This window comes from Myotis lucifugus, unplaced genomic scaffold (assembly GCF_000147115.1).
Source record: "Myotis lucifugus unplaced genomic scaffold, Myoluc2.0 scaffold_1670, whole genome shotgun sequence".
NCBI lineage: Eukaryota > Metazoa > Chordata > Mammalia > Chiroptera > Vespertilionidae > Myotis > Myotis lucifugus.
Window position 1 is genome coordinate 2,596 of NW_005872718.1, and position 22,226 is coordinate 24,821.

The 22,226-nt window shown below is 55.7% G+C and overlaps 1 protein-coding gene across 2 annotated transcripts in view; it reads right to left on the reverse strand.

The window, feature by feature from the left end:
- Positions 1-303: 303 nt before the first annotated feature.
- The window catches only part of SPECC1L (sperm antigen with calponin homology and coiled-coil domains 1 like), a 40,068-nt gene continuing 18,145 nt past the window's right edge, over positions 304-22,226 (reverse strand). Inside the window, exons 9-15 of one of the 2 annotated variants that reach the window (XM_006108020.3) lie at positions 21,305-21,395; positions 17,983-18,066; positions 16,532-16,688; positions 15,566-15,668; positions 3,571-3,687; positions 2,767-2,826; positions 304-2,507 (exon numbers count right to left, since the gene is read on the reverse strand). In XM_006108020.3, coding sequence (XP_006108082.1) covers positions 2,418-2,507; positions 2,767-2,826; positions 3,571-3,687; positions 15,566-15,668; positions 16,532-16,688; positions 17,983-18,066; positions 21,305-21,395 — 702 coding nt within the window. In that variant the 3' untranslated portion in view covers positions 304-2,417. The other variant, XM_023748685.1, reaches the window with a different exon arrangement.

The following is a 22,226-nucleotide window of genomic DNA, read 5'->3' on the forward strand; positions in this document are numbered from 1 at the left end:
GGCCTGACTGGTTGGGTGCCTCTGGGGGTATAATCGTCCATCTCTAGGTTTCTCTCTGAGGCCGGGGCCCCCATCTTACAGGACAGCTTGGTGCCCCTGGGGTCTCAGGACCCGACTCACCTGGGCCAGACCCCACCTTGGGCCTGGGCATCGGCCAAGGCCGTGGCTGTGCAGCGCAGCCCAGGGTGCGACCTGCCCCGGCTTCTCCCAGGTCCCCCCTCAGCCAGTCCCAGGAGGCGGCCGGGGTCCCTCCCACTCGAGGTCAGAGGGCAGCAGGAGGTTGTGAACTAGGAAAGCCCAGCCTGACGTGTTTCAACAACTTTAATACATTTAAGAGCATTTAATACAACAAAGTAAAAGCATCGCCAGCGGAAGCCCTGGCCCTTTCGCAGGGATGCTCATGCTCGGAAGGAACCGAGGCAAACGACTTTCTGGAAGCTTCTTGTGACGTGCCGCTGGGCTACGGCACCTGGGGGTCACGCTTAGGCGTGTGACCACCCAGAACCACTCTGTGATAGGATCCTATTGGAAAAAAGCACGAAGTCACGCTTCTGGAATCTTCTGCAGACCCACATGCAGGTGTGGGCAGCCCAGCCAGGTGCCCCTGCATGGCCTGTTGTCAGGGAGACGGTGGACCCCCAGACAGGCGGGCCTGGGGCCAACCCTCCTCTTGGCCACCCTCTGCCCTGCCACTGGCCCCAGGGCATGACCTGGATGCGGCCGGCCATGTGGGCACAGCCCATCAGCAGGCGCTGCCGTCCCCCAAAGACATGCAGACCCCGGCTGCCTGAGCTGCCAGGGCCGGCTCACCCGGCTGGAAGGGCAGGTGTGAACTGCAGACCAAGAAAGTCTCCTCTTTTCACTGGACTAGAGGCTCCCCCGTCATGAATAACAACGCGCAGGCTGCAGTCGGACCCGGGTGCCCACAGGCCCGTGAGGGAAGGGGAGGACCCAGGTGGGCAGTGAAGACCCCGCGGCAGCACCTGTCCACAGAGCCACCAGGAGCAGCACCGGCGGGAGGACGGGCAGGAAGCGCCCACTCAGGGCTGCGTGTCCGCGGGGCTGGGCTCTGCGCCCCGGCTTCTCTTTTCTTAGCCCAACGGGGGCGTCTTACAGAAAGCCCCCCAGGCAGCAGCCAAGCAGCCAGGGCAGGAGACTCACAGCCAACGTGACCCAGCCAGCGAGCCGCACACACACCCAGCTGCTCCGTCACCATCTCTCTCTTCTCGGCTACAGACACGCCCAGGTCCTGGTCGAGAGCGGGCTCGAATGCAGACCCGGCCCCCTCTGGCCGGCGGGTGGCCTTCCGCGGCCCCTCCTGGCAGCGTGGCTGGGGCAGCGAGCCTGCTTCCCCTGCGACTTCCCAGGTGCTAACAGGTGCATCCAACTCCAGCTCCTGCGCCCGCGCCCGCGAGACCTGGGCTCCCCGTCCCAAGAAGGATCGAGTCCCCCCCGAGTCGCGCCAACAAGACAGAACGCCTGGGGGAGCAAGGCTTTGGTTCAAACTGCAGAAGGGCGGTTGAGAGGCCGCCTGTGGCCAGGGCCCGGGCCTCCGGGCGGCGGCTCCCCTCGCAGGAGTTAAGGCACTTCCTCCCGTTCCCGCCCAGGAGGCCGCACGCAGGCAGCGCTGAGTGACCGCCTTCGGCCGCCTGGGCCCCTGCGAGCCGCTCCGTGTTTTCTCCTGCCGCTTCCACCTTCGTCCGCTGTCGCCACACCGACGTCCAGTTTGTGCTTCATCTCCAGGCTCAGGAAACCAGTTAACTTTGGTGCTAATACAACAGGAGCTACTTTCCCTCGATATTGCTCATGAGAAAAAAACCACATTTTTTAACTAGAGAATTCCTTACGATCAGGTCTTTTAAGTCACAGCTGAGTTTCCACGCCCCTTCAAGGCCGGAGGAGCGGTTGTCTCCCGTGTTGGAGGACCGGCGGCAGCAGAGGGCGGGGGAGCCCGACTTTGTCACCGCCGGCTCCGTCTGAGAACTACATGGCGCCGGCGGGACAGCCCTGCGCCCCGCTGCTGGGCGACACCCACGTCAAGCGGGGCCCACTCGGTGCCGGAGCAGGAAGCTGCCCCGGGGGCAGAGCTGGCGGAAGCTTCCCCTACCCCGGAGCTGCCCTCCCCGTGCAGCTGTGCACGCGCCTTGGTTTACACGCCGCAGCCTCACAGCTCAGCGTTCTCTTCCGAGGAAGCTCAGCAGCCGCCTGGCATGCGTGGTGTGAGCCCACGCTGACCGCTGACAGGACGGGTCAAGGGGAGGAGCCTGCTTGGAGTCCGGCCACCCAGGCCCGAGTTCTCCCGCCTGGAGGCCTGGGCTGCAGGCTCGCACGCTGGGGCCGCCTGGAGTTGCTGAAAGCTTCATGGGGCGTAGCTCATGGTGCTGGTGGCGCCTGTAGCCGGGGGCCGTCGGGTGTGCTCAGGTCTCGAAGTACTTGTAGATCGCCGTCACGTACAGCATCACGTTCTGCCAATCGGGCCGCTCGGTTCGCACCATCTCATTAATGTCCTGGCAGAGAAGGGAAGGCCTGGTTAGAGCTCCCTGGCACCTCCCGGCCCGTCACAGCCTCAAGGCTCTCGGGCTGGGCAGGGCCTCGGGGGCCTCTGGTCTAAGCCCATCACCCCTCAGAGGCTGGACGCCTGCTCCATTTCTACCAAGGGCCCGGGACGCGGCGCCCACAGGCATCTCCCTTCACGAGGAGCGAGCGCTTCCTCACAGGAAGGAGCCCCGGCAGGACTGGGGGCGGGGAGGGGAGGTGTGTGCTCACCAGGGTGGACTTGATGCCGACACTCTCCGCCGCCTGGAAGGCCAGGGTGAAGTTCCTTCGCTGCAAAAGAGACTGTGTGAGGGTCTGCACCACGTGCGCTGGGGCAGCCGGGCCTCCACGTGCCACCAAAGCACATACAGGCGAGTCCTCAGGGCCCCGCTGGACGCGGGGCCAGCAATGTGCTGAGCGCCCCTCACAGGCCCGGCCAGACACGTGTACCTTCTTCACTACAGAAAAGGTCACTCCCACCATCAGCCCTCGGCCACCGGAGCCCCAAACGCTGAACAGAAATAAGCCCGTTGAGAGTTTCCTCCCTGTGGGAACTTCAAGGCTGTCTGAAGGGCATGAGGGGCTGAAGGTGGGGTGCGCAGGGGCCGGAGGAGAGCTGTCCCCATGCAGCTGCCTGACGGACGCTCAGACCACAGCCTGGTCCGTGCGGCTGGGCTTCAGCCGTCCTGGGCCTGGAGGGGCGGAGACGGGCTGGGACGTGGGTGCTGCTCACACCTTGGGCACCTCCCTCCGCCAGTTCTCGTGAAGCCCTTGATCTTACATGTCGCCCCGGGAAGGGCAGGCGGCTCCGCCGGGGAAGTCATTACCCGCAAACGCCCGCCCGAGGGTGCGGCTGGCTCAGCACAGATGCTCTAGGGCCAGAATGAGAGCACGGGCCGGCCACCAGGGCCGCGCTGTGGTGTGGCAGCCCCCGCGTGGTCCATCGATGGGAGGCTCTGGCTCCCCCCGCCCCCCCCCCGCCGGGCTCCCTGGATGATGAGGACGCCGGGGCTGCCAATCCGCAGCCGGCCTCACCTTGTCTTGGCTGTTGAGCTCCTGGTATGGAATGTGGGCTGGGAGGTACGTGTGCAGGAGGGCACAGAAGGCCAGCCCGTCGTTCCAGCTGCTGCTGAAGTTTGTGATGTCGATATTCTGCAGGAGAAGAAGGAAAACACATAAGCAACACGCTGGTCTTCTCGGGAGAATGCTGAGGAGGTGGAGGAGTCTGGGACGCCACATGGCAGGCCTCTGGAGCAAGCACGGGCTGGGCCGCGCCCAAGGCCTGGCTGGGTCCGTGACTGGCTCTTTCCTCCACGCCCCCCACCCCCACCCGCAGGTCGCTGCCATCGGTGCAAACATTGGAGCCGCCCTCCCCACCTGGAGGAACCTGGGTGCACGTCCCACAGCCCTGCAGCCTCGCGGGCACTGGGAGGAGAGGGTCCGAGCCAGCCTGCACTTCCACCCCATCTCAGTCCCAGGAAGCAGCCAGCAGGGGGGAGCCTGTCCAGGGAAGTGACCTGTCCAAGGTGCTGGGCTGCAGCAGCGGGGACAGGGATGGGAACCGTGTCCCGAGCACCCTATAGGGGTGTGCCATGTGATTCTCACACGCACCCAGGGGCGCTTGGGAGGTTGGGCGAGAGGCCCGGGTGACACAGCGGATCCGGTGATGACTGAAACTCGGCCTAAGTCCCCAGCCTGACCGCTTTCCTCATCCCGTCTGGCCCCTAACAAGAGAGCCAGGGCAGCGGGCAGCAGGGGCAAGGGGCTCTCGGTGGTGCGCCCCGCGCTGCCAGGCAGGCAGCACACGCTGAGTTCCCAGCCTCACCCCCAAGGTCACGTTTGCTGCTGAAGGAAAACAAATCCCCGCTTCCTGCCGCGGGGCCCTGCTCCAGCTCCTGAAGGGCAGGCGTCTCTGGCAGAGCCGCCTACGTGCCTGGCCTCACCGTGCCTCCCGGCCCGGCTCCTGCACGAGAGGAAACCGCTGCGCCCAGCTCCCAGCTGTGGAAACCCCAGCCTGGCCCAGCTTCCTCCAGACAGACGCGCCCAGCCTGGAGCCCTCAGTCGGAGCAGCGCTGCCACTTGCAAAGCATGAGGAGCGACTTGAGAAAGAGGAAACCATGGCTCCTGGACTTCCCGGGCAGGGGGCTAACTTTAACCTGACAACCAGGCTCCGAATCCAAGCAGCTCAGCCCACACCCAGGCGGGCTGCCCGGGACCCCGGCCCTCGGGAGGCCAGACCCGCCTCCCACCCAGCAGACACCAGGCCAACAAGCACCAGGCCTGAGTGAGACCTGAGCGCCCCTCCCCCTCCCCCGGTCCCGAGAGGCCCCGGGGAGTGACCCAGCCCTGGGAGCTGAGGTGCCGCCGAGGACGTGGGGAAAGCCTCCCTCACTGCTTCCGGCTGAGATGGGACTCCTACCACCATGCGACAGACAGATGGTGTGCACACAACAAGCCGGTCCTCGGCTGAACGTGCCCTGGTTTCCTCTCTGGGGCCCTCATTTCATAGCCACCACACCCCCTCGACACACGGCAGGGCTCACGGAAACAAGTGTGTGCATGGGAGGCCCAGCCCTGCGTTAAGGAGCCAGAGACACTGTCCCACAGGAGCCCGCCAGTGCCCAGCGAAGCCCCTGCCTGCGCCCCGGCCCCCGGGATGGCCGTGCCCACGGGGAGCCCCAGCCCAGCGCAGAGCAGTGGTCCCCGGGCCCTAACTGGTTTCCTCGATGATGGAGCCAGAGGGGCCTGCACTCGCCTCGCCATCGCCCCTCCCCTCCGCTGCAGCCTGGACCCCACGGCAGGGCCACGAGGAAGGGCGGCACTTCCCTCGCTGCTCTCTGTGTAGGTGGCACCAGCACGGGCTTCCTCTGTGCTGCCTGCCCCGTCCCAGGTGCCAGTGCTGCCGGGACCGGCTTCAGCCTGGAAGTGGCGTACAGACCCGCCCACGGAGAGGCCGAGCCGTTAACACTAGGGAACTACAGGCGTCCACACCTGGGGGGGTGGGGGGGGGTATGGTGTTTGCTTTTTGAGGAGAAGAAAGTCCTTCCAGCTGCTGGTGTTCATTCAAAACGCACGGGCAGGAAACCTGCTCTATCACCAACCACCTGCTGCAAAGTGGCTTAAACGGCAGCAGCGGCAGGGCCCACAGAGAAAGCAGCGACAGGCCTTCCCCTGGCGGGAGGAGAGGAGGAACAGGGCCTGTGGGCAGGGCCCGGGGACGGATGGGCATGGGAGGGCGTGCACCCACTCGATGAGTCCTCCCCTGGCCCCAGCTCCGCTCAGGCCTCGCTACCCGAGAGGGGCTGTCTGGTAGGACAGAGCCCGACAGGTGGGCCGGCGTGGACCCGGCCTCAGGAGGCTTTCAGGGGGCGTGTGGCTGAGCTGAGGGCACGGGATGCCAGGAGGGCTGGGTGGCAGCCGCAGAGGCCCGGTGAGGCGGGCAGGGAGGTCTCAGGCTGAAGCAGAGGGAGAGCGCGTGTGGCGCCAAGGACGACGTGGCTTCTGCTGGCAGAAGGAGCGCGTGGGAATGGGGACGGCGCAAAACTCAGGCGGGGGGGGGGGGGGCTGCACGTCTGATGCAGCACCATCAATTGGGTGCCTCTGAGACACCCCCTGGGGGCCAGAACTCGGAGGGGTGGTGGGGTACAAACGCGGGGACTGAAGCAGTGTCCAGGTGAGGTCACCCAGGGACAGTGGCGTGAGCAGGAAGGAGCCTAGGCCCAGCCCCTCGGCACCACACAGGTGAAGGCTGCAGAGGACAGCAAGCTTCCCGGGGACACGGGGCGGCCAGGCAGGCAGGGAGCCAGGAGCCGAAGGTGGAGAGTTCACATGGTCAGCAGCATTCGTGCTGCGAGAGGACAAGACTTGCAAAGTGCCCTCAATGCAGTGAGCATTCGGTCGCCATTCATCACGGTGAGCGACGGCAAATCAGGACGGAAGAGCACTCACCGCTTTGTAAAAGCCACCGCATCATGAGGTCACATGGCCTGTCCTGGCTATGGCTGTCCCAGGGCCTTTCCCGCCGTGTGTATTTACAGGTTGGACGGGTTTCTATCCTCAAAAGCACTGCCTCTCCCCAGGCAGAGGACGGCTGGTGCTCCGCAGGTCAGCGAGGGGCGGGCCACGGGACCGCCTCCACCCCACGTGCTCTCGCTCCTGAACCCACAGCTCTGGGCAGCCAGCGGCCCCTTTAAGTCAACGATTCTTAAAGCCAAAAGCTGGCCGTGTGAGGGGACCGTGCCCACAGGGAAGGCCACTACCGCTCACCCTTCACAGGCAATGGTGCCCAGCTCTCGGGGGAAACAATCTGCTTGTTAACTAGAGCTAGAGACACAGCCGTCCAACGAAAGCTCCTCGTTAGGGAATGCAGGGCTTGCCTTGGTTTGCGGTCACTGCTGCGCACGGTAAGTCTATGTCTGATCCGGGGACACAACAAAGGGGTATGACAGGCGCCAGAACAAAAGTTCAAAAAGCTTTCAGCACAGAGGAGGGGGCACTCCGCCCCATTTCCCCCGAGGCGCACGTCTTTCCTCCTGGAAGTGTTACCGAGTGACCTGACAGGCAGGCGGCCGCGGCCGGGGTCACAGGGACATCTGCTGTCCTTTCCACGCGCATCACAGCGGAGGCTGGTGGAGCCGCGGGCACCGCATGCCCTCTGCAGAGCGACCTGGCTGGGACAGACCCGCCCGCTCCTGTCCCTTCAGATCTGCCGCCGTCCTGCCTGTGGCCTTCAGGTGGCCCCTCAGGTGCCTGCATATGCACTGCGGGTGGAGGCGCGGGGAGTGAGCGCCAAGAAATTACACAGATCTACACACGCACCTGTCATAAAACTTCTTAAAATGTCTTAATTTGTCTCAAGTTTAGTTAAGGGCCATAAAATCCCCAAATACCACATGTTCTTTAAATAGTTACTGAAGTCCTGCCCTATTTAAGGAAACGCCACTTTCATGGGCATCGGGCGAGCAGCCAGAAGCCATGACTCATCTCTGTTAGCACGCGCAGCACCAATTTCCCTGTGCCTGCCCACAGCCCAGCACGGGCAGAGCGGGGCCTTCCCACGACTGGTCCCTGGGACGACACGCACTGGGGGTCACAGCTCCCTGCAGGAGGCAGGAGTTACAATCCATGGCCCACAGGCCTCGGCTGCTCAGCCGATGGGGCAGGGTGTGGAGGTGTGTGAGTGGGTGAGGCAGGTAGGGGTGCTCTGCTGGGTGGGTGGTGGTGGACACAGTGTCTAAGAGGGAAAGCTCATCTGGAGACGGAGTCCCATCCCCAGGAGTGATGCTAACGCAGACGGCCCAGGAGGCCCTGGGGTAGTGGCAGACGCTGCGCGGTGCCAGGCCGCGTGCTGTCAATGGCAGACCCACTCTGGCTGCAGGTCTGAGGGTGTCTCCTGGGGACTTCTCCTTTTGACGTTGAGCCAAGCGCTGCTCCAGGTCAGGGAAGGGGAGGTGGCACGTGTCCGGGGTCCGCATCAGGAGGTCCGAGTGTTAAAGAGGGAGGAGGGAGGAAGCCAGGGCGCCAGCCCAGGGTGACCAGCAGCCCCGAAGACAGAGTCCCGCGTCTTGTGTCCCTGGGGCGCGGGGTGCCATGGGGACCATTATGAGGGGGGAGGGGGGAGGGGGGAGGTTCCGGTGAGGACCCTCCATCCTCACTGAGCATCAGAACCCCCCACAAACCTTTTCCAGGTGACAGTGCTTGGCTCTACTCTGGGGAGCTGCCCCAACCGACAGGCATCCTTTCTTTAGGCCCCGACGGCCTGAGCTGCAGCCGAGGCAGGACCCCGAGCGAAGGACTACAGGGGGCTGGACGGCACCGGCCCAGCCTGGGCCAAGGGGCTGATGGGAAGTCCCGCTGCTGGAGGACACCCTGGTGGCTCTGAAAGGCGGAGGCTCAGGCCCTGGGTGCAGGGCACCAGAGGCCGCAGAGGTTGGAGAGGCAGACCCGTCCCGCGGGCACAGGGAGCCTTTACCAGAGACCACTGAGCACCCGGTTCCTCCTCGTCTGGGAGGCCATGTTTTTAAAAAATCATTCTAAGGTCTGCCAAGTTGGTGCCACATGATTAGCTTCTCTACGCACTTAAAGAAGGGGCAGAGTCTCCGTGGCAGATTGAGTTTTTTAAAAATGGCCATAACCAGGGAAGCTTGCTGTGCCCACCCAGAGATGCGCCTCTCCCTGCCTGGGAACTGAGAAGGCCTGTGGCTGCCTTGACAACCAGCACGTGAGACTCCCAGGCTGGTCATAAAAGGCAGGAGGCGCTGGGCCAGCTCTCTCGGGACACCCGGGAGGAAGTCCAGGCCATACGGAGAGGCCGCATGTGGGTTTCCGGTCATGGCCAGAGAAAGTCTCACCGACAGCCACATCACCCACCAGACACGTGAGGGCGGGCGTCCAAGATGGGTCTCACCTCCAGGGCCTCACATGACCTGAGTGGAGGAGTGCTGAGCTGTCCCCACGAGCCCCTCAATCACAGGTTGATGAGTTACGTAAGTGCCATCATTGAACGGCATCCACGCTGGAGGCGGTGCTTGCTATACAGCAGCTGGTAGCCAGTCCGCCTTCTTCCTCCCGAATCTGCGAGCCCATTTGTAAAAGGAACTACAGGTGAGTCTTGAACACCTCGTCCGCCTCGAGGGCAGCCCACTGAGGGATTGGCTCCAGGGTCCCCGAGGATACCAGACCCACAGCTGTTCAAGTCCCCTGTACAAAACGGCCTATATCAGCGCGCAGGCAGCCCACTGCATACACTGAAACAAACCCGCGTATGAATGGACCCCACAGTTCACATCTGTGTTGTTCAAGGGTTAACTGTAGAGTCCCTCCTCCCTCCATTATCTGGTGGTTAATCACCCTTCCCGTAATTATATATCGAGACAGCAATACAGCATCTTTACAAATAACCTGCAGAGAGGTCACCCTAAATTTCCTGACTGACCTCAGGCTAAACTCATTTATGGAAGCCAGAGCCTCACGCACGCAATGAAATTAGCCGGGCAGGTTCCGCCTCCTCTGCAGACTCACATTCTGTCGGCATCCCGTCCGAGTGGATGAAGCACAGGAGGCAGGATTTCTCACGCTACTTGGGATGATACACATTAAAGACGATGTGACAAAGATCACCTAAGGTTCTGCTTTTAGCAAAAAAATTAAGAACTTAAAAATGTCACTTATCTGATGTCTCTCTTCCTCGGCATTATTCACAATAAAAACTGAAACTCCCTTCCGAGTCTGCGACACTGGGGAGACGGGGTGGCTTAGGGGAGCCCAGAGCCAGGCGCTGAGACCCACTTGTATGACCTCAGGCAAGCAGCCACTTTAGAAAAAATAACATTTTACTGAGATATAATTTATGTACAAAACGAATTCTGTGTAAAGTGTACAACTCAATGCATTCGGAAAGATGTGTCTACCTGTGAAATTATGGCTACAATCCAGATACATCGCCTCTTGACGGAGACTGCATGGCTGTGTCTAGTCCACACCTCTGCGGGCGGCCAGAAGGGCCCCATTTCTGAGTATCTTTCCTAATGCTGGGGCCTGGACGTAGCTCTGAAAGATGGTCACCATGAGAAAGTGAAAACCAGCATATGAGAACTGCTGCTAGCCTGGCTGGTGTGGCTCAGTGGCGGAGTGTGGACCCAGGGACCAGGAAGTCACGGTTCAATTCCTGGTCAGGACACATGTCCGGGTTTCGGGCTCCATCCCCAGTAAGGGGCGTGCAGGAGGCAGCCGATCCATGAATCTCTCATTGGCATTTCTGTCTCTATCCCTCTCCCTTTCCCTTCCTCTCTGAAATTAATAAAAACATTAAAAAACAAAAACAAAAAAAGAACTGGTGTTATATGTAATTCCTCCACTCTTTCACCTGTTATAGGAAAATCTGATTGGTGTCGCCGGGGGTGGGGGTGGGGTGGATTTGATTGAGTGGGGACTCCGACCACACACTAAGACACTGAACAAATTAACTCATGGTAACGGACTAAGCAACCACAGCTGACCCGTGAACAACGCAAGGTGGCCTTGACCGCCTGCACAGTCGAAATCCACGTATAACTAAGTTGCTCCTCCGCACACTCGGATTCCCAACCACCAGGCGACCCTCGAACAACGCAGGTTTGAATTGCGTGGGCCAATGAAAACAACCCACGTGTAAGTGGACACACACAATCCAAAACCTGCATTGTTTAAGGCCAACTGGCATTTAAGAAGGGCAGCCCTGATGTTCTGGAAATAGAGGCTAACAGTCACTGTCAAATCCTGCTTAAGCAGAACATAGACGTACACTGTGATCTGGGAAACCTTTGCTTCCCAGCTGCTCCGTCCGGCATCGAAAGGAACCCCCTGGAACAGGAAGCAGCTCTTTCCCCCACGGTGACCGGGAGGCGGTCGTCTAACCTCCACTGTACACACCAGGGGACTCGGCCGCGGAGAGCCGAGGCGGGCTCTCTGCTCCCCGGGGCCTGTGGCCTGTGACCTTCCTGCCCTGCGCCGCAGGCTTCTGGATGAAGACGTCTTGTCGCCAGGACGGAGACGGACAGACAGCAGCAGTGTCATGGCCTCCTGGAAGACAGCGTGTGAGCATCCGAGGCCACGTCAGGAACGGGTGGGCCTCTGTCTGGCCACGCTCGCTCCCTTTGTCCGAGTATTTTTAAGTCCTGGGACCCAGTGGTATTTACAAACAATAAGGTCTTTCTGTATGGAACTGACTTTCCATGCAAAGTGACAATGTAAGATTTAAAAAAATTAGACGTTCAGCCTAGACTTGATTCAGATCAAAACCCTTATCTGCTGCTTGCAGCTTTAAGAGATTTTTTTGGCGCTGGGAGGCCGTTCCTGTGACCTAAGGGTCCAGCTGTAGGAGGGAGCTAACCCCCGAGCCTTGCTGTGACCATCAGGAGTCCGAACGCTTTCTGTTCGCTGCTCTGTCTGCTGGCAGAACTCCCACTTTTCCTCGCCTTTCCGTTCCACCCTTCCCTCTCCCCGCTCTAACTGGAATCACAAAGAGGATGCGAGGGCAGGGGGGAAAGAGAAGGCCTGGGGGAAGGGGCTCCCTCTCATGCTTTCCCGAGGGGGAGGAGAGGGAGCAACAGAAGGAATCCTAATCCCTGGAAAACGGGAACAGTCCCATGTCGGACAGACCAGGGGGGAGGGACCATGTATGATGAGGATGCTTCTCCGGTCCCTGTCCCCCAGCATGTAGTGGCCAAGAGGAGTCACAGAAACCCGAGCTTTGGGGGGCCCATCTCCTGTGAGGACAGCTCCCCGATACAGAGTTCACTCAGCCCAGAAGTGCTGAGATGCTGGAATGAGCGCGCAGCCGAGGGAGTGTGGGTGCAGCACGAGCCTGGTTACCCGGCAGACACCGGCAAGTACACATGCACACTTCACACAACTCACCCAGAGACCTCCCTTCCCTCCTGTTTGTCCACAGACACTCGGATGTTCCAAAGGACGCCGGGAAGGAAGGCCCGAGCTATTTTTATCTGCCCATTGGTTCTCACTCTCCTGCCTCCTCAGTCCACAGGGACACACAACTCTGGGAGACGGAGGGATCAGTGCTCCTTTGTTGTCGCTTAGAGAAAGAGGGTCAGAAAATGCAAAAATAGAGCCCTGTGCTGAGCACAGGTCAACAGATCTGCTCCCTAAAAACCAAATACGTAACTGGACAAAATTGTCCCCCCAAAACCAAGTCAGGGCTCTGGAAACCACCGAGAGGCAAATGAACTGCGATCCCGATTCCTGTAGGGTCAGTGGGCGTCGGCGGCCATTCCTGAGGCTGCGCTCTTCGCCTTTCTTCTTTTCATTAAAAACAACATTGTCTGAAGCCATAACTATAACCCAGGACTATGGGGCTTATCACACAAACAAACCTAATATAGGTAACAATAATCGCACAAAAGAGGAAGGAAATGAACCTACATTAGAGCACATTTGCTCTACTTTACCAAAGTAAGTCAGAAAAACCTTAAGTAAACTGTGATTCTGATCCCACTCGTCTCCACTAAGAAATACACAATCTTGCAATGGCCAGTTCGGCTCAGTGGGTAGAACGTCAGCCCAAAGGCCAGGGGTTCGATTCTGGTCAAGGGCACGTACCTCAGTTGCAGGCTCAATCCCTGGCCCCTGTTGGGGTGCATGCGGGAGGCAACCAATCGATCTCACATTGATGTTTCTCTCTGTCTCCCCACCTCCCTTCAACTCTCTCTAAAAAAATCAACAGAAAAATATCCTCGGGTGAGGATTAACACAAAAAAAAAAAGGAAAAGAAAAGAAATACTAAATCTTTTCTTTTCTCAGCCCAAGCACTGATGAGTAAATCTCTCAATAAAACTGTATATTCTTAATGCCTATTTGAGATTAAATTACCTCAGACGGTACTAAAAACTTCTGTTCATTTATTAAAACTATTTTGTACTAGATTAAGTGCTTTTATTGTCCTTTGTATTAACTAATCCATTTCTAGGTCTGGCATTTTATCAGAAAACAATGATACTTTTCCTCTAAAAGGAAAGCTCTCTTAAATTAACGTTTAAAGGCTATAAGGTAAGTTGTTAAATATGAAATTTAGAACAAAAAAAGTTTACTGAAAGTATACACTGTTTTCTTCTGTTACCTAGTTACTCTCGCATGAACGATCTCGTATTCAATCCCTGAAGAAGCGGCTAACAGAACTGCAAGTAGCTGCCTGTGGAAGCAGAACTTACAAAGGCGAAGGAGCAGGGAAGTGGGCTGCCACTTTCCTCTAAAAGTGCAATCACTAGAGTTAACTGCATATTTAAATTGAAGTTCAATTTTAAAACAGAATTGTGTGTAAACTGAGGTACTGATTTTAAAATAAAGGGAAGACCTAACCCTTAAAGCGACAGACTGCAGGCTGTTATGCGATGCGTGCACTTGTGAGAAAGCCTTGAGGGAGTCACTGATCCTGGTGGGGGTCGCCCACATCTGTGAACCTGACAGTGAGCCAGGACGCGGGGCCTCGACAGGAGCGTCTTCGTGTCTGAAGCAGCAGTGAGCCGTAAGTGGCAGGGCACAATTTAAGAGAAAAATGTATTTGTTAGATAAAAGGCCAACTCACAGGGCTTGTTTTGTAATGGACGGTTAATGAAATTACAGTGATTAGTGCAATTATTTCAGGATGACTCTGAGGAGAGCTAAAGGAGACGATCGGGTATTAGGGAATCTATCTCCGTCGATTAGACAGCATGCGTGGCCCGGCACTGATGATGCATGTGGGCCTGAGAGAACAGTCCGTGCTAATCGTCACGTAGCAGCCCCTGCCTAGCGAGCAGCCGTGTCACAGCCGGCCCCTTCCTGGAGGCCGGGCAGGCAGAGCCCACAGGGCTGGATCCAAGCTGCTCGCTCCAGGGGGTGGGCACGCGGGCCCACATTCACCGCTCGATGAGGACAGGGCTCTGGCATTTTGACCAAAGTAAGATCAGATAGACCCTTCATTTAAAAAGGTTATGCGTTTAGAACACCCCATTTTAACTCAGAGCCCTTTAAATGAAAGAACCAGCTCCTGTCTACGTTTAAACAGCAAGAACACGTATCTGTCTCACAGGAAACAAAAGCCAGACAAACAAAAAAACCATCCCTACGTCATTACAGAAGTGATCATAGGACGCAATGAAGGGGAGGGGGCTGGGTTTGTAGCATAAGACTGTCTAGTGTACGAAAATGTCCTCCTTTATATATGTTAACTACTCTGCTTCACATTGTGTTTCCTCCTGCAAAGTATGTACCCAGTAGAGGAAAAAAAAGTTATTTATTGACGTTTTTAAGTAAATGGCTTATGTGTATTTTTTAAACCTAACAGCATTTACCTTAAAATCACAGACTCCGAGAATTCAAGTAGGAAGGAACCAAGATTAGTTAAATCACTGACTTAGTGCTTGAGTATCTTAATCAACTTGTGGACTTAACGATCGAATCCCCGTGATGGCTGGGCAGGTAGACACAGCAGAGCGGAGCTGCTGGGCACACAGCAATTCCGTGTCTGCTTTTCAGTGCCCGCCACACTGTGCTCTGCGGCCACGGCCGTGCCCAGGGTTCCGACGGCCCCACAGCCTTGCAGCACCACTCGTCTCTTTTCCAGCGAATGGACGCGGAGACACTGAGACCGTGGCAAGTCCTCGCTGACGACTCTGACTTCCTGTGCGTTCAAAGTCCACTGCAATTCCCGTGGCTCTTCAATCCTCAGTGGACCGAAGACACGGCCTGAAGCCATTACACTTGTCCAAAGGGACTCTGGCAGGTCTGTCTGCTCCTCCATCACTCCCTTCCCTCTTCTGCACAAACAGTGTCAGAAAATGCTATTGCTCGTTCTCTCATGTCATTTGGGTGAGATGAGGGCTGATGTGATGAGACCAGGACTGCACAGAGCTGAGAGCCCTTCTTGTGTTGTATTTCTCTGTGGTTGCACCCAAATATGAAGCAGCAATTGGGAGCTCTGCTGCAGGCGAGGAAGAGGCTCTGTAACTGAAAGCATGTGTGCGGGCACTGGCGTCTACACTGCACTTCTCGGCAGCCTCGTGGGTACAGTTGAGAGGTTTCCATTGTGTGTAGATGAGGATTTCCTCTCCAAACACCATCTCTAACATCACTTAAAATATCGGGAAGGGGGATGGAGAGACAGACAGACACCAACGGGGAGGAGAGGGCAGGCTACGAAGATAATCCGGATGCGAAGTGATTCGGGCACAAAGACAACCAAGCAGGAAGGGAAAATTCTATGAAAAGCAACTTAGCCAGAAGAAGACTTCAAACATCACCATTAAACATTAATTGAATTAATTTTTACTCAGTCCAGATGAGAACTCAACCACAGCACTCACCAGGACTGAGCAGCCCTGTCACAGCTGATGGAGCGCTGCAAGGCCTGGCAGCGCTGGAAGGAAGGACCTTACGTAAGGACCCCCCTGAATTCACGACAGGGCTCGGCATGTCTCATGGGAGACGCGCCCCGAGCTGCGACACCCCAGCACTTGCTCCGGGACCTGCTCACGGGGGACAGAAAGCCCGCGGTTACCTGGTAGCCCTCGGTCTTCTTCTGACACCACTTCAGCAAGGCGTTCCTCTTCGAGCCTCCGTACTCTCTCGCCAGTGCTGAGAGGGGGTCCTTCCTTTCTTCCCTGGGACGTGAAAATGAGAAACCCACAGTTGAGCATCATCATAAAGCAGAAACCCAACGAGCAGGAGAGACCAGTGTTGGTCTGGCTCTTGAGCAGGGTAAATCCACACGCTAAGGCACCCAAAGGCAAGACACATGTTTTCATTCATTTCATTTTACCTGTCGGTGCTCACAGGGGCCCACAGCCCACCCTGGTCCGCTCTCTGCTTCCCTGTGCCCATCCCCTCCGTGTGCCACACCACCGCCCTTCTTCATCTTTTTGTACATTCACTCGAGGCGCTGGCTTTGACAATAAAGCCTGCCCTCCCTCCCCACCACTCAAATTCCACTTTTCTAGTCTCCCAAACCTCCACCCGCAACCCAGTATTTAAATTTCACAATACTAACTGGTGTTCAACCATTCTCTAATTACAAACTCCAAAACAGAAAAACCAGCTGCTTGGGAAAGAAACTGTTTTACTTTTTTTTTTTAAAATATATTTTTATTAATTTCAGAGAGGAAGGCAGAGGGAGACAGAGAAACATCAATGATGAGAATCATTGATCGGCTGCCTCCTGCACGCCCCCTACTGGGGATCGAGCCCGCAACCTGGGATGTGTCCTTCACTGGAATAGAACCTGGGACCCTTCAGTTCCCAGGCCGATGCTCTATCCACTGAGCTAAACCAGCTAGGGCTAGCGCATGTTTTGCTTTTTACTTCTAGACCATTTTACCCAATTCTGAGCACAGAAGAGGAGATCAGAAAATACTTCCTAACACTCAGAGAAAAAAATCTGTGCCTGAGTGCATTACTTTATAACTTGATCATTTCCTCTCAAGGGGCCAGGAGAGGGATGAAACGCATCAGCTGAGCTGCTCTCTACCTGATCCGGCTGCGGGTGGTGGGGGTCACGGACGCCGTGGGGGACGAGGAGAGGGAGAGCTGTGGGGACGTGGTGCCCATGGCCATGAGAGAGGCTGGCGACGCTCCCTCGGGTGCGGAGATGTCTCGCTTCATCTCTTCACTGCTTCGTCGAGACACTGAAAAAAGACATTAAGCATTTTAGAGCAAAAACATCTTGAATGGAGTTCTTGAGACATTTTCTCCAACAGGTTCCGAGAGCAGAAATCACTGTACAGGCGGAAGAAGTACAATTTTCCCTATCTTACTGATAAGTTGAAAGAATTTCCCTTTTCATTTAAAAAGCTATAAAAAATGTACAGTAGTTGAGATATGCATTAACCCTCCTATGCCCTGGGGGTAGGCAGTGTGTCTTACCCGCCCTGTGACCCTCAGTTCTCAGCCGGGCACAGTAAGTACTCTGGGAACGTTCGTGTAATCACAGATGCCACTAAAAACCAAAGGCTAATAAACGCAGTACTTGACAACTACTTATTCCCCAAGAAAACCAACATGATCCTCCTGAAATTACCCCAAAACACTGTGAAAGGGACAGAAAAGAGAAACACTTCATTCTGGGTCAGACCATGTTTTAAAAACCATAAATCAACAAGACAGAAAATCAAAAGGTGTCAAGTCAGCGACTGAAAAATAAAAGTAATCAGAAAAGTCCTACTTTGAAAGTTGGGCAGAGTAAGACAGGGTATCTCGTTAGAATGATAGAAAGTTCTGGGAACTGTTGGAAGTACCACTTCAGCCGCTGATAGCAGAGCCACATTAAAGTGGCTTTTTAGCGAGAATGCGCTGAGTACAAGCAGGTGCTCACAACGCAGACGAATTCTCTGACCTCAGAAGACGCTGGAGATGAGGGGCCCATCCACTGCGTCCCGGGGCTGGCTGCAGCGATGCTATACAGCAACAGCCCCCCGGGTCAGGGAAACCGCTCCCCTCTTCCTGGTTAAAGTGTTCTCGACAATTTCAGGATGACCACAAGCAGATAGAACACTGGCTGCCTTAGAAAAGCAATGCCGGATGCTTTCTCCTATTACAGGATCTATTAGAGTAACACCGCACTTACATATTCTGGCACGATTTTATAATTATTATTGTCTTTTCTTTTAATGTCAGATCAAACCCATAACCCTCAGTGAGGGGGCCAATGCTCTAACCACTGAGCAAATGGGCCAGGGCTAAAAAATACTTTTTAAATGAACGGAACTATTTAGTTTAGTTGTGGTGTGTGTGTTTTAATCAGGGCCATATGATTTCTATAGAATCTGAGAGCTACAACAGAGGATTCAGAGTGAAAAATAATCAACCCGAGAGCTAAAAAGGCGAGGAAAGTTAACTAAGTCTAAGGAGAAAGCACTCAGCACCATCACTAAAACTTCCGGAAGAGTCTCTCTACAGGACGTTTCAAACAGAAGTCCTTACCCGAGATGGTCTTGGCACTGTCCATGGCAGGCACTCTGGGCAGGGACGCGGGCCGGCTGGTGGAAGATGTCCTTAGCAGGTGCTCTGCACAAAGTGGGAGGTCACAATAAAGACACTGTCACCGGACGCCGAAGTAACCAAGGTGGCAGGAAGGTGAGTTACGCCTCTCACCCTTCTCCCCCAACCCAGGGCGCGTCCACGATGCCCCCTACAAAGCCACTTCCACAGGCAGGGACCGTGGGAAAGCATTTCATTCAGTGCTTTATTTCTAGGGATGACACATCAGACAGATGAAAATGCTTCTAAATCACCAACTGCCACTTCCCTCTCTGATGCAATTCAACATTCAAAGATCCCCTATGGCCTCGAGGTCTAAAACAGCACAAACTACACCACAGCCTGGCCTTGTGCCCACCAACAGTTGGTGAGAAAGCCATTCATCCATAAGCAGACAAGTCAGGAGGGAGCTGGTCAGACACTAGAATGACGGCGCTCTCACACACAGGGAGGAGCCGGTCCTGACCTCTGGGGGGCACCTGGAAAGCAGACAAGGCAGCAGGAAAGGGGCGTGAAGGGAGGATGAGGCTGAGGCTGGGGGAGCCTCCAGGGCCTGGCATGTGGACTTCAGTCTGAGGGCAACAAGGCAGCAGCGGGCACTTCTGAACACCCAGGAAGGCCACAATCAGATTCCGCAGACGAGCTGGCTTGCGGCCTCGCCTTGCTCTGCTCCTCCCCTGCTTGTTGGACACAAGCTGTGCAGGGAGTGTCTGGAGCCCCTGGAACCTGGCGCAAGCTGTTCCCTGCAGGGCTCCCCTCCCCCCTCCTGAGCGTGGCTGCCTTTGTCCTGCAGGGCTTCTCAGGACCTGCCCCCGGTAGTGGGAGCCCCCAAACAGACCAGCACCCCCCCCACCGAGGGCTACACGCCCCACCAGGCTGTGGCCAGGCCAGGCCCACAAGCACAAGGGCGGACGAGATGTGTTCCGCCTGGTCGGGGTGGGTTAGGACGTGTGACTAGGAAGAGGGAAAACACCACCTTCATGAAGACTATAGTCTCAGTGACCAGCAAAGCCCTACAGCAAACATTCCTTTAAAAAGGGAAACGGTAAGATTTACCACAAGAAAAGGTCACTCAAACCTCTTTGTAAGAATTGACAACTTAACAAACACTCCCTCTCCTAATATCATGATGTCAAAAGTAATGCATACGACGTTATCTTTCAAGGCCAGCACATCTTTTCTCTTAATATTTATTTTCTAAGCAGGAGGCACATCTGGCTGAAATTATAAACTACCTGGAGGGAAAGGATAAACTTCGTTTTTAAAAATATATATTTTTATTGATTTCAGAGAGGAAGGGAGAGGGAGAGAGAGAGGAACACCAATGGTGAGAGTATCATGGATCGGCTGCTTCCTGCACACCCCACACCGGGGATGGAGCCCACAACCCAGGCATGTGCCCTGACCGGGAATCGAGCTGTGACCTCCTGGTTCCTAGGTCGATGCTCACCCACTGAGCCACGCCGCCGGGGAACTGACTTTCTTAGTGAAGACAGGACTGACACAGCCTCGAGCAGTCACACCTTCCTTATCATGGACACACATCGCCTGTGCAAAGGCCTACAGGCAGCACCCTGGGAGCCTGAGCCCTGAGGGCAGCTGGCACCCTCCTCACAGGAAGAGCGCTGTTATGCACCAAGTCTGACCGACAAGACGGGGTCAGCAGCACACGGAAGCAGTGGGAAGCACAAAGCAACCTTTTTTTCTTTAATTAAATTTTCCATGTCACAGTTACAAAACTGCTTTCCCTAAAATCGTAATCTCCCCAAGCTCAGCAAATGAAGAAAGCGAAAACAAAGGCTAGAGACCATGACGCAAAGCTAGTGTGTCAGCTGAGCCAGGTCCTTGTCGTGCCCACAGGGACAGTGTTCCCAAGTGCCGTGTGTCTTCCTCCTTCCACGCACACTGCAGGCACACCCGGAAACGAAGCTCACGGAGCGTGCGGCCTGGCTGTCTTTTCTCACTGCATGTCTAAGGGCCCACGTCTGCCTCAACTCGACAGACACTTCTGGAAATGCGCTACACAGGACTCGTTTCCTGGCCCCGTAGCCTCAACGGGTCCTTCCTTTCACAGTCACGGGCGGTGACCTCCCACGGGCACAGCAGTCTGCTGCCACGCCCGGGAGCGTTTTCACGGAGAAGCAGGCGAGTGAGTGCTCAGAGGCACTTGCTACAGTCAGAACCATGTCCCTCTACTGCAGAAGGCGGGCCGGCTCCATCTCATGTCAACTGTCGGTTTATCCCTCCTCAGGGAGTCAGATTCGTGTATTACAGGTGCGTGTGGCAGGCAGGAGCGATTATACTTTACAGTAGGAGCCTGCTGCCACATGGAGCTTTCAGTCCACTCATTAAAGAGAATCATCTGGGTGTCCACTGCTTGGCAGGCACTGGGGTTGGCACAACGGTCAGAGACAGGAAATAGGAGGCAGAAAACTTGCCCTCATGGAACTTGGAGCTTAGAGCAGAAGCTGGACATTTAAAAAATCATTACAAGTGCCCTGGCCAATTTTGCTCAGTGGATAGAACCTGGCCTGCGGACTAAAGGGTCCCAGGTTCAATTCTGGTCAAAGGCACATGTCCGGGTTGCGGGCTTGATCCCCAGTGGGGGCGTGCAGGAGGCAGCCAATCACTGACTCTCTCATCATTGATGTTTCTCTCTCTCTCTCCCTCGCCCTTCCTCTCTGAAATCCATAAAAATATATTTTAAAAATGCAGTATGGGTAAGAGGAGGAGCCCTGACCTCAAGAGGGAGGAGACCTGGTCCTGGCTGGCTCTGCGTGAGGAGCTGTGTGAACACGGGCACGCCCTTCACAGCGCAGAGAAGAGCGGCTGGACCTCATCGTCAGTCTCCCTTTCTCCTTATGAACAGCAGCGAGCACAGTGGAGTAGACTGCCCGGGTCCACTGCTCAGTAACTACGCTAACCTGCATGAAGACGCTTTGTGAAGCCTCATTTTTAGTATCTGTGAAATGGGGATAACAATCCAAACATCACGAAAAACTATGAAAACATAGTGCCCAGCAACAGCAACTCTCTATCACTTCTCATGACGCTATGACAGAGCTGTCTTCCAAGATGCCCTTGTTAATAACTAACCTCCCCATTTGTAATTAAGACATATTATCAGTAAACTTCTGATAAAGATGCATACGAGACTGGCTTCAGTCATGTCAAGAACAAAGAAAATAACACTTTAGTTAGCCAAAAAGGGTCCGAATTACAAAGATAACAACAAAAGTGAAATACTGCAACATATGAGATGTACCTTGAACGGGGATTTCCCCATAGTTTGGTCTCTTATCTGACAGGGCTGTCAGGGGTTTGGATGTAGAAATTGGTCCACTTATGGAATGTCTCTGAAATCATAAGATAAACATGGTTAACGTTAGGTTGAGTCTAGAGCTGGGACTCACACAGAAAACTGCAGAGAGTAAATAGTGATGAATTTGCATAATCCCTTCCAAACTATGTAAGGCTGAAACTAACTCTCTTAGTGAGATTACACACAATACCAGTGGCTCCGGGGGTCAGTGATGTGGGCTCAGGGAGGGGAGGGAAGGTGTAACTGTGAAGGGTCGTAGGAGGGGTCCTTGTGTGATGGAAACATTACGTCTACATATACCAACGTCAGTGTCTTGGTTGTGGCATCATATGATAAATTTACAAGACGGTGTCTTTGAGGAAAACTGGGCATTGGGATCCTTCTGTTTTAAAGTGGTTACTGGTCACATTAAATGCCAGAGAGAGAGACAGAGACAGAGAAGAGACCAACGGAGAGAGGACCCAGCCATCCCTGCTGAGCCGGCCCCGCCCACCCTCTAGCTGGACCAGCTGCTGGCGTGAGCCCAGGCAGAGCAAGCAAAGAACGGCGTGGCCACCCAGAGAAATGTGAACAACAGCCAGGCTGCTGCTTTAAGCACCAAGTTCTGAAATGATCTGCTGTGCAGTAGAGGCTGAGGATGCCAGCTCCATGCTCAGCCTAGAGAAGTAACTCAGTAGAGCGTTACAGCAGGGTCACTGAAGCCACACTGCCCAGGTTCAAATCCCAGCGCTGCCACTTCCTCATCGTCTGACCCTCAGCAAGTTGCCTTCTGGGCCTCAGTTTCCACAGGTGAAAACCAGGGGGAAGAACAGTCCCTCATACCCCACAGAGTTGCTGTGAGGATTAAATGAGGAACAGTGTTGCA